Below are 12346 nucleotides of genomic sequence, written 5' to 3'. Positions count from 1 at the left end.
CTCCCTCTGCCCTCCGATCCCGGCGCTTGCTGTAAGCATCAGAGCTGAAGCCAGGCAGAAAGGCACGGAGGAAGCACGCTGCCCTCTCCACAGCCGGCGCTCGCAAAGCGCTGGGTTTGCGGAGGGGGCGGGTGCTTCCTCCGTGCCTTTCTGCCTGGCTTCAGCTCTGATGCTTACAGCAAGCGCCGGGATCGGAGGGCAGAGGGAGCGATCCTGGTGCTTGCTGTAAACGTCAGAGCTGAAGCCAGGCAGAAAGGCACGGAGGAAGCGCTGGGATCAGAGGCGGAGGCAGTGGATCACACCCCCCCCCCCCCCAGGAAGGTAGGTACCGGTACCTTCGCTCCATAAGATGCACACACTTTTCCTCCCACTTTTTTTTGGTGGGGGGGAAGTGCGTCTTATGGTGCGAAAAATACGGTATATTTCTGTTATCTGACAATGATGCTCATGTGTCCTATAGAGTCTCCTTGTTTGCCCTGCAGCTAAGAAGATAAAAGCAAGAGTAATATGCTGTAACTTCTTGAGGTTGGCCTTTCTGGGGAACTTTTAAGGTGTTCATTGGAAACTTGGTTGTTCGGGTTCTGTTTTGTAATGGCCAATGGCTATACACAATAAATTTTTGAATGACTGATACACATATACAGGACATTTTGTTTTTAAATTTGTAAAATGGAAGAAGTGTTGGTAGATCCCCAACTAGAAAAAATCCTCATACACTAGGAGAAAGTCTTTCAGTCTACCGCCAACCACAGTGATGAAATAGAATTTCCATATTCTGGTGAAGTCACCTTCTGAATACCAGTGCTTGGGAGGCAACTGCAGGGGTAGGTAAGGGTCTCTGTGCCCTTCTGGCTGGCCTTCCAAGGACATCTGTTTATGGGCTTCATGAAACACAGTGCTGGACTAGATGCCAATCCAGTATGACTGCTCTCACATTTTTTGTGTGTTTGCTCTCTCTGCCATTTGGGGTTTTGGGGCTTACAGCACATCAACAGGACTAATCTATTTTTTACAGCAGCTTGCCTGTATCTGCAAACTCGCATGGACGACAAACTCATGGCTTCCGCAGTGCTGTGGTACACCTGTATGTGCTGTGGTGAATGCAGAGGGTGAAGTACATTTCCAAATGCTTGAGAGCATATGTTTGGCATGCATCAGGGAGCGGGCACTCCCTGATGGCTCTCCAACATGTTTCTGTTGTGCATTTGCGGATGTCTTCCCTTCACCTTTGACATGTTTGCTGTTTGTCAACACTGTGCAAACCCCAAAGCAGTTACAGAATGACTATTTTGTTGTTCTTCTTTCCCTCCTCAGCTGATGCCTTAACCTCTGTATTGACAAAAATCAATCGGATTGACATTGTAACTCTGTTGGAAGGACCAATATTTGATTATGGAAACATTTCGGGCACCAGAAGCTTTGCAGATGAAAACAATGTTTTCCATGATCCTGTTGATGGTAACTGTGTTTTCTGTAACGTTCCTTTGGATTTATTTTATTCTCCTTTTGATGATGTAGAAGGGTCTTTTGATTTTAATACAGTGACGCATGAGAGATGGCACTTCTTTGTATATTAATGAACGCTTAAAGTGGTTTAGCTCCACTGACTTCTTTTGAAGCACATCAGCATAACGTTATGAGACTAATCTCTCCAGTGCAACTGCCAACGGTTGCTTTCAATTAAAGGTTACCCAGTTGTGATTATGAAACTCAAAATATTCCCGTCGATACGCAGATTTACAATAGGCTTTCGACCCCATTATGGTTTGTTTTTGTTTTTCAATGGCAACACTTTTCTTCTGCAAATAGATATCTAAAGAGAAATCGCACCAGCTACTAGATTATACAAATTGATGCTGACTTTTAAGATATGTCTGTAGGCTTCTTTCCAAATGCTTTGGAGTCTTTTTGAAGCTATGTTATTTTAATCTCTGTGCAAGGGATTTCTCTCTCTCTCTCTCTCTCTCTCTCTCTCTCTTTGTATGTTATTCTAATACATAATGCTTTTTGCTGACTTTTGCAAGGATCTTCTGGCTGTACCAAACATATGAGCTTAATTCGTTTATAAACAGCGCAACAGGTCATTGCATTCCAGAAAGAAAGTTCTCTGAACATTCTAAGACATTTCCTTTTGAAATGTTACCTATGCCTTTTGATCATAAGCAAAGGTCCTTTCAAAGACGGTGTGCTTTTCTGTGTTCCTTTCTGTCCTTCCTCTCCTCTGAATCTTCTGTGAGCTGCTTGTCCTCGTCAAGACCAGACTGGATTTTAACTTTCTCTCAGTTGATTCAGAAAAGCTGCACATTCCTTGCTAGGCAACACGCCCTCACAATGAAGTCTTCTGCCCTGCTCATGCTTAGCCGTTCAGACTAATGTCTCCATGTGGGAGTATGATATACAGTCCACTGTCATTTCATTTCTCAATGCTAAGTTTGACCACGAGAGCAGGAATGGCCAACTTCTGCATTTCTAATAGTCTTCTGACACTAGCCCAGGTGTCTGAAGTGTTTCAGCCTACAGTAGGACTCCATCACAAATGACCGGGTTCTAGAACAAAGGTAGCATCACTTAGAATAAGAACTTTGCAGGTATGGATTGTACATGCTCGGATGGTTTGAGGACATTGATTGGAGTGCAAAGGATGGTACTCCTTGAAAGATCTCCTCAGAAACCATCCTTTGCTGTTTCAGAATGTGAAGGAGATAATACAATAAAAATGCATGTAAAATACTGGGAGTCAAAAAACCTTGACTACAGTTTGGGTCCAATTTGGTAAAAGGGGTCACTTACAATGTTTCAAGATCTGATCTGCACCATGGATCTGCAGTTGGCCATCCTTGTCTAAGTGAGTGATTGTTCTCATGTTTTCCATTGCTTATCTTTTCTTTTCTCTCTTTATTTGATCAGTTTTTCTGATTGTACCCATGTCACCAAGATCACCTCAGTCTCCAAGGTCACCAAGATCTCCTTACTCATCACACTCCTCTCATCTACATAGCTTTACCGTTCCAGAAATTTATATTTAGCTCCCTCCTTCCAAACTGTAGTTTGTAGCTGATGCCCTTTTAGAATTTGCTCCGTTGTGTTACTCTACCCTTTTCTGTCCTCGTTGAGGTGGCTTTCCATTTTTACAACTGCTACACTTCCAGAGTGTAGTGATTAAACTGAAGGATCTCTGTACATTGCATCAGTAACGGTATCTGGCAAGTGTAATACGAAAAAAAAAATGGCCGTTTAAAGAGGCCAATAAGAATACTTGGCGATCTTTCAATATAATGCTATGCATTACATTTATACAACGTGCATCAATCCCATTCGCAGGAAGGCGGGATATAGCTCAATGGAAATAAATAAAAATAAAAGTAGAAATTTAATTTGACCATCACTGATATACAAGGACAGACAGTGCTTACCTAGATTCAGTGCATTTTTTGGTTGGAGGAGAAAATTCTGTAGCTACAGAGTCATAAAAATGGCTGGAAACCCAATAACTGAAAACTTTCTGTTAATTTGTGACTGTTAATTTGTGAACTAGTCAAAAACAGAATTTTATTGATTTAAGTTTTGTTGTGTTCCCTAAGGAAGTTGCATCCATGATTACATTCATGATTAAATGGCAATCATCTCATGCATTTCTCTTATTTTTTACAGTTAATCAGCCATTTTGCATGCTTATATGTTGCTCCATGTTGCATTGCAATCAGTCCAAATGTACTGTCTTCCTTAGGTTATCCCACCATTCAAGTGGAACTGGAAACTCCCACTGGGTTGCGCTTCATGCCACCCACCCCTTCCCATCAAGATGATTACTTTAGTGATTTCTCTAGCATAGAGTCACCCTTTAGAACTCCCAGTAGACTGAGTGATGTGGTAGTAACTTCGCAGGGAAATATAGATGATACCACAGCAGGACCTCCAGTGGTGACAGAAGAAGACACATCACTGGAAGAATTCAAGCATGTTTTCTCAGTGCCTAGAGAAGGAACATCTAAAGATGTAGGCCAGATCCAGTTGGAAGAAATGGACCTTAGTACCTGCCCTCGGTATCTTGGTAGTTATGCTGGAATATCAAAACAAACTCTCAGCAAAGAGGCTAGTCCAACCTTAATAAGAACTGAACAGCGTGAGAGAGAAAAGTCTGGTACTGATGAGGAGATGACAGAAGAAAAGCTTAAATCTCTGTTTGAAGATATTCACCTTGAAGAATCAGTTGAGTCTGAGGAGATGACGGAAGAAAAAGTGTGGTCTATTCTTAAGTATGTTCAGCAGGCAGAACGGGAAATGTCTTCAATTACAGGTTGGCAGAGTGAAGGCTCCAGCGTCAACGTGGAACAACCAACGCCAGCACGCAAAATAAGCGGTGAATTTCTGGATCGGCTGGATAACAGGTAGGAAAGGGCTTAGACAGATACATTCGTATTATTACAAATTTAGCCAGAGAGTTTGGGTTTCTAAATAACAGTGATGTTTTCAAGCTGATAGTTTCTGTTTGGATGACGTATATAAATATAATAAATATTTATATAAATGTTTAGGGATCTAAATTTTTAAAAATTATTTGTTCATTCATTTTTATTATATATACGAAAAAGCCATGTTATTGTGGAAAGAATTGAAACAAAACTGGCTGCATGATAGTCATAAATCTTTGGTGCAGCACATATGGAATTCTGTGTACTGTATCTGGTTTCTAGTCAAGTCATCTGAGAAAAGAGGATCATAGAGATAGCAGAGATGCAGAAAACAGTGACTAAAATGATGAAAGGGTTAGAACCCTCTCTGTAGAATGAAAGGCTGGGGCTTTTAAATTTAAAAAAAGAGCACATGGAACTGGAGAGTAATGAAAAAGCCAATGTACTGTGAAGAAAGCAAATAGGAAGTGATTTTTATCTCCAGTGATACTAGAACATAACATAATAGATGAGTGGTAGACTCAAGAGAGATGAGAGGAACAATTTTTCATTCGATGCGTGATTTAATTTGATGGAATTCACAAGACGTTGGGATGTCCACGTAGGTGATCTTAAAAGAGATCAGATTAATGGAGGATTGACTCTCTAATGACCATGATGTCTGGATTAATTTTCTTAGGCCATATTTCTTAGAATACCAGTTCTTGTGGGAAGGGAAGGTCTGTTGTCTTCTGGAAGCCTTTGGCTTGCCACTGTTGGAAACTGGACTAGGCCTAATCCTTTGGTCTGATACAGCAGGGCTTTTCTTTGGTTCTGAAACTGTAGATATCTCCATTCTTATTGCAGCGCTTATCTGGCCAGATAAGAGACCTGGCCAGATGCATCTGTTGAGGTGGCTCCCAATGCACACCCTCATCCAGAGCCACCAATTTGCATGCTATCTAGTTGCTTGCAACTAAAGCAGTTACCAGGATTTTTGTTTTGGCATTGTTTTCTTTTCTATCCAGATTGTCCATTGTGCTGTTCAACTATGACGGAGGCAAGGATCTCACTCACTTTGTCTTTTCCAGGCCCGACCAATGTAGAGATTCTATTACCTCATATCTCAAAGGAGAAGCTGGGAAACTGGAAGCCAATGGCAACTACTCCGACCCAACAACGGAGGCAAAGACTAAGCCTTTCACTCAGGAGTCTGCAAATGGTCTAGGGAAGCAGGGTGACAAGGAAACTGTGAAACCAAAAATGCAGAGTTCTGTCCGTATTGAAGAGCAAACAATATCCTTAGCATCGCATCAGAAATCTTTGCAAGAGGCTAGCAAGCTAGCAGCCGACGCATCTAAAACCTCTGTGCCTGTCAGCATGAAAAAGATGAGCTGGAACACTTCCGAGGAGAGCAAGCCAAGACCAAAAGCCCAGGAAGGGGAAGGAGCAGCAGCAGCCGAACAGAAGGTATCAGTACCATTCGCTGTACTTTTATATGAGAGTTCAGTCCCCCTTCGTTCAGCTCTACAGCCTTGTCAACATATAGTGAAGTTTATGGTGCAATCCTGTGCAGAATTACTCCAGTTTAAGCTCATTGAAACCAAGCTCCTTGACTGGAATAACTCTGCATAGGATGGCCTCTTGCTGAATCCTCATTCCTTTTAGTCAGGGCCTTTTTTTTGTAGAAATTGCCCGGTCAGAACTCATTTGCATATTAGGCCACACTCCACTGGTGCCAAGCTGGCCGGAACTGCATTCCTACTCCCCAAAAGGTCCCACTTTTATTACATCTTCCAAAGAACTGCAGAGATAGGATCCCGTTTGGAATGCTGACTCTTGGTTTCCGAGAGCAGGGAAAAGCTTCAAGATCCCTTGCGTCTGCCTTTCCTTCTGCAGATCCCTCGCAGAGCCCAGTTTCAGCATGATGCTGACAGTTGTCAACCTTGATATATATGTTTTATTAGCTAAAGAAAGCTAATATGTTTTATTAGCTTTCTTAGTAACGATTCAGAATTGCAGAAGTTGAATAACAGCCAGGCACACAAACATCGAACCAGCTATGTATTACAGAGCAATGATGTACATTTAAAAATGTAGTAGACAAATCTATCCTAAAGAGACATAGTTATTCAAACCTCAGTATACACTTTAAGATATGTCTACACAATCAGTAAAATACAAGAGATAAGGAGTACTTAATACAATTAATGCAAATCACGCCTTTTTGAAGCCAGATGCAAAAAATTGCCACCTTTTCAATCGTTACATCATTTTTCGAGGGAAGAAGAAAAAGGAACTTATAGTTTTCAGATTGGCCTATTAAATCCACTAACAACCAATCTAAATATGTAACACGAATGTCAGAGTAATAATCACAATACAGAAAAACATGCTCAATCGTTTCTACTTCCTTCATTATTATATGCGTCCTGGCCCTGTTATTCCTTGGAGGTCTCCCCTCAAGCACTTGCCAGGGTTGGCCTTGCTTAGCTTTGGAGAGCTGATGAAATAGGGTTTGCCTGGGCTATCCAGGTTTATAGCACCAAAATGTGATGTGGAATGGAGATAAAGGCAGTGGTGTCAAAGACTGTTGTAGAAGGTCTTTACCAGTTGGTACCATAATCAGTGGTGCCCCCAACAAACCCTCAATATGTGTCCCCAATTGCATGGGGTTAGTATAATGCCCTTAGCTCCAGTCCCTCAAAGACCCCATCCAAGCCAACAGTTGTGTGTTGACAACACTATTAAAGAAAATCCCTGACAAGCAAGGGCAGCATACAGGTGCAGCCCTGAATGGACTTGGGCTGAAAGTTTCGATTGCTGGAGGCAACCCCGTGCACTGGATATGGGGCCGAAGGAGTGAGCTTGCCGACTGTTGTGCTGCTTAGTCTTGAATCCATCATGGAGCTGGTGCCCCTTAGAGAATGAACAAAAAAAGCCATTCTGAACTCAAGGTCTAATGGAAGGAGGAATAAGCTTAGCATCTCCTTCAGCTCCCCAGACCCAGTGCAGTAGCAAGTGAAACTATTCTTAGATGGCCAAGTGTGGCATCAGGGAAACTATCCGGCACAGTCCCGTTGCTCACTGGGTCCCATGGACCTGCTATTAAGGGGGCCTCTGAGAATGTCCAGAGCTGTCTCCTTAAAGCTCTGGGGTTGTGGCACCATCCTCCTTGCAAGCTAAGAGAGTTCGCAGGGAACTCTTGCCCTCTTCTTACATCTCTCCCTTTACCACCTGCAAATCTCTGCCACCTCGCTTCCTGTTGAACCAAGTTGGAGTCCAGTGGCACCTTTTAAGACCCACAAAGTTTAAATTCTGGGTATAAGCTTTCAGGTGCATACACACGTCATCAGGTACCTGAAGAGGTGTTCATGCACACCAAAGCTTGTACACAGAATTAAACTTTGCCGGTCTTACAGGCACCATTGGACTCAAACTTTGCTCTGTTGCTTCAGACCAACACAAGCTCCCCCACCTGACTGTATTCCTGTTGTTCTCCTTCAGAATCCTGCAGCCCAATGCAACAGTTTGCATCAATCTGCGCTTTGTCAATCAGGAGCCAGTCTCAAAAATCTGTGTTCCCATGTTCTTCCCACTTCTCTCTCTGGCCTTGATCGTGATTAATGCAAGACCAGATTCAACCACAAATTGAAGCCATGGGCTATCAACGCCATTTGTTTCTTAAAGTATCCTGTGCACTGTAGAGCTCCATGTGTTCTCAGACCCCTGCTGAAGAGGGAATTTGGTTTGCATGAACCCTGGTTTGGGCCAGAGAGGGAAGGGGGAGTGTAGGCTTCCCAAAGTTGGCTCCTGCTTGGCAAACAGTGGTTGGTAGAAGTCAGGGGTGGAACTCTAGCAGGAGCTCTTTTGCATATTAGGCCACACACCCCTGATGTAGCCAATCCTCTAAGAGCTTACAAAAAAAGAGCCTTGTAAGCTCTTGGAGGATTGGCTGCATCAGGGGTGTGTTGCCTAATATGCAAAGGAGCTTCTGCTAGAATTCCATCCCTGGTAGAAGCAATGCTAAACCACAGTTAAGACTAACCAGATAAGGAAGGGAGGAATCTGTACTGGAAGAGTAGAGGAATACACATTTCCAAAATCACCTCCCCCCTCCCAGTTTGTAAAACTTGATTTGCAAGAAGTCATCATCAAGCCTGTACCAGACCTGTTTGGCTTCACGTATTTTTATGCACTGCTGTTTACAGAATCCTTGCCCAAGAAGGGGGCACAGTAGAGAACCCAAATTCCACTGATAACCTTCCACAGAGTGTGCTTGACTCCATGTATGGTATTGCTGAGGATGAACTAATGTTGGGAATAACCATTTTTCCCCTCTGTTCCTGCTCAGATTCATGTATGTCTTTTAAATGAGCTGGTAAAATGTACTAAAAACTGCATTTATCAGGAGTTTAGTGAGAGTGACAGTGACAGTGACATTGAGATTCAGAGCGATTCAAGCTCAGAGGAAGAACAGAGAGTCACGACGAGGGTCTATCGACGCCGTTTGATTCTTAAGGTATCCTGTGCACTGTAGAACTCCGTTGGCATGGAATTGCTCTTGGATTGCTGCGCTAATGGTTTTGGCATTATTCACACTAGAAGCCCTCATTTTGGCGTGGGATGAATACCATAACCAAGAGCTGCTTCTTATGAAACTGCAGGCTCATGGTGAGAAACAGCCAAACTGCACGAGAGTTTGTCTCCCTTAACCCCATGGTGTGCTGCATGGTTTCCTCACTGTAGGTATACAGGACTACAGATCAATATTGCAAAAATAAACTGGACTAGTAGCAGTTTTGCAACCGTGACTGTGACACTGACCCAAAGCAGCATCCAAAATGGCCCTTTGATTTCTCTGTTGAGTCGTGTTCTTCTGCTACTGTGTGGCCCAAGAGTCGAGATTGTAAGAAGAATTCTTCAAGAATTTTCAGAATTATTTCTGGAACCACCTCCGCCCCCCCCCCCAAAGCCTTACTATAAAGCAGGGGTGGCCATAAGAGCCACATAGAATAAACGCCAGAGGTTTGAGAGCCACAAGGAAGGAAAGGTGGAAAGAAAGCAAATAGATGGGGGGAAGAAGTGGAAAGAAAGCAACTTTAACTATAAATGCATTCTCCAAGCTGCCAGATGACCTGGTTTGGAGAAGCAATTTAAAGAAAGAAACACCTTCTCCAAGCCGGCCAACAGAGCGGTGGGAGCTTTGAGAGCCACACAATATCTGTGAAAGAGTCACACATGGCTCGGTCACCCCTGCTATAAAGAAATCATAACAGCAGTGCACTGATATGCATACCATTGCAGGTAAGGATTTTAATGACTGAGTTACAAAATTGCCACTGAATACAAGGGGAGTATGAAGTACTCTCCCTGATTTTCATTTTGCCCTCTGTAAAGGCAGCTGTAATGGAGATGCCCTGTTTCTAGAGAGAGATGTCTGTACACACTGTTCCTTGCTACACATTTGTGTATCTGTTTACGAATAACAATATTGTCTGGGGCTTTCATAGACAAGCATATAATTTCTTGATGAAGAGCACTCATCGCTGCAGCTTGTTTAATTTTCTGTGGGATTTTTGCAGTTTGCATTTTGCCCTTCCTTACAGTCCATGAAACGAGCGTGGGCATTTCATCGATATGACTTCAATAACACAGGAAAAGGGCATTTTAATGGATGGGGGTTCACATGAAAGCTGTAATAACAAGCTGGAACATTGGATCAAGGCCCTCATTTTCCATTGCAAGAGCTGATCACATCTTTGTTGGTGTGACTGTACAGTAGAGGCACAGCTGTGCAGCATGCTATTTGGGGGGGGGGGGGGGCGGGTGGAGAGGGGAACCAGGAACTGTCTGTTTAACAGACTTTGGTGTAAAATTATGCCTGTGAAGCATAAGGAGGGGCTGCCGGGGACTTTCCCAAGACAAATGACAGGCTAGATGGTGGTGCCCTCACTTACCTAGTTTAGAGCACCAAACTCTTGCAGTCATGGAAGAAAAGACAGAGGTGAACTCCTGACTAGGGATGGGCACAAACCAAATGTACAGACTTCTGTGTGTTGTGAAATGTTCAGATGGCTATGGGAGCCTGAAGGAATAAATGAGGCCCAGATGTTTAAAATGTAGAATGTGAAGCATTTTCGAAATGCTTGTATGACAAAGGTCCCTTGCTTCAGCCTCCAGCAATGACTGAAATATAAAATATTTATTGGGTATCCTCATTTTAAAATCTGACTATCCTTGCTCAGTGCTGGGGTGGGTACACTGTCGATAGCTTCAACTGAGCTTGGATCTCTAGGAGACAAGCATCCTCAAGAGATGCAGGTCGAGCTGGCACAGTCCCTAGTCCCAAAATTTAAAAGTCTACCCTTTTGTAGTGAAATGAACTAAGCAAATAGACCTCGATTCGATATAGATTAGGCTGCCTCACTGTCAGCTTTTCCTGGAAGAGAGACTGATGAGTTATTGCTTGAGACTGCAGTTCTCAGCTTTCCTTTCTTTCAGTCCTTTCCTTATATAGTCTGTCCTGAACCTGCCTCTGCAGTTTCCAAGCCATTGGGAGAAGGAAGATATGGTCAGGGGATATCCATGACTTACTTTCCAGTTTGGCTGAAATTCACATTAGAACATCCTGAGCATAAGGACTTTGCCTCTCTTCTGCCATCTTGTACTCCTAGGATGAAGTTATTTCTGGTTCAGGTTTACACCTGGCTCTGAGAATGCATCCGGACAGGGCAAGGGCGCATATGAGCAGCAAAAGGGTTCTTTGTCAAAGTGATGAAGCTCCTTGCACAAGTTTGGGGGAAAAAACACTGAGGCTTTTGATACGGTAAAAATAAAGAGGGGTTTTTGAAGGGAATAAGTAACTCAGATTCAATAAGCACTCAGTCACGGTTATATGATCAACAACACTAGAATACACATTTTCCAAACACACATCAAGCATAACATGTATCGCTCAGGAACAAGCAAGGTAAAAGACCAAGAAAGTAGAGCAAGGAAGGGGTAACTAAAGCTGAAGCTTGTAGCTACCTATCCATGCAGATTCCAATCAGATGTTCAATTCCCAGGGAAGGACACCAAGGCAGCCAATAATCCAAAATGCTGTTCCAAAGAGAAGGACCAATGGGGACACAATTCATGTAAGCAATCATTTCTCTGCTCTCAGGGCTAGAGTAATCCTGCACATGCAGCTGCTCACTGTGGAGTTAGATTCTGGCTGCAGTTATAGGGCCAGAGTTCTAAAATAACAATTTTTTTCTCTCTCCTAAATTGGAATGCATGAAGCAGTCATGGGCTGCAATCCCACACACTAAATAATGCATTTTCAATCCACTTTCAAACTGGATTTTACTGTGTGAACTGGCAAAATCAAGTTGAAAAGTGCATTGAAAGTGCATTGTTTGTGTGTGTGTGTGTGTGTGAGTGCAGCCACAGTGAGCCTCTTGACCGGCTGAAGATGAAGAGGGGGGAATTCTAGGGGCCTGGGACTATTTCCAGATAAAGAAACAAAGAGAAAGTTTCTAAACAGGGAGCAAGTATGGTTGGTTACTTCACTGAGCTAGTATTCAGGCAGGCAATTTCAGAATCTGAATTAGATCACTCTGGACTTAAGAACGTTTTAGTGAGAAACAGTGGTGCAGGCTTCAGTTCTTTCTAAGGCTTGAATGCTAAGGCAGCCCGATCCTTTGTTCTATTGCGATAAATAGGTCATGGCTACGCGATACCATGATAGGCTTGTTTTCTCTCGGGAACTATTCTTGCCAGGTAAATATGTTTAAATTAGATATCATTCTATTTCTTCTGCTAGCCCTTGGTCCTTGGAGGTGCTGATGAGCAGAAATTCTGTTTCTTGGCCTCATGGGACTAGCAGACAGAAGGTGGAGCAGGAAAGAAAGACCAGCCAGTGTTAAGCATTTTTAAAGCTTCATGGTACTAAAATGTCTTGCCCATCA

At 43.1% G+C, this 12346-nt stretch overlaps 1 protein-coding gene across 1 annotated transcript in view; it reads left to right on the top strand.

The window, feature by feature from the left end:
• The window catches only part of ANK3 (ankyrin 3), a 353466-nt gene that overhangs the window by 327777 nt on the left and 13343 nt on the right, over positions 1-12346 (top strand). Inside the window, 4 exon segments of the mRNA XM_060242643.1 lie at positions 1315-1458; positions 4298-4388; positions 5483-5861; positions 8803-8913. Coding sequence (XP_060098626.1) covers positions 1315-1458; positions 4298-4388; positions 5483-5861; positions 8803-8913 — 725 coding nt within the window.

This window comes from Heteronotia binoei, chromosome 6, assembly GCF_032191835.1.
Source record: "Heteronotia binoei isolate CCM8104 ecotype False Entrance Well chromosome 6, APGP_CSIRO_Hbin_v1, whole genome shotgun sequence".
Classification (NCBI taxonomy): domain Eukaryota; kingdom Metazoa; phylum Chordata; class Lepidosauria; order Squamata; family Gekkonidae; genus Heteronotia; species Heteronotia binoei.
This window is presented reverse-complemented; position numbering and strand designations above follow the sequence as displayed.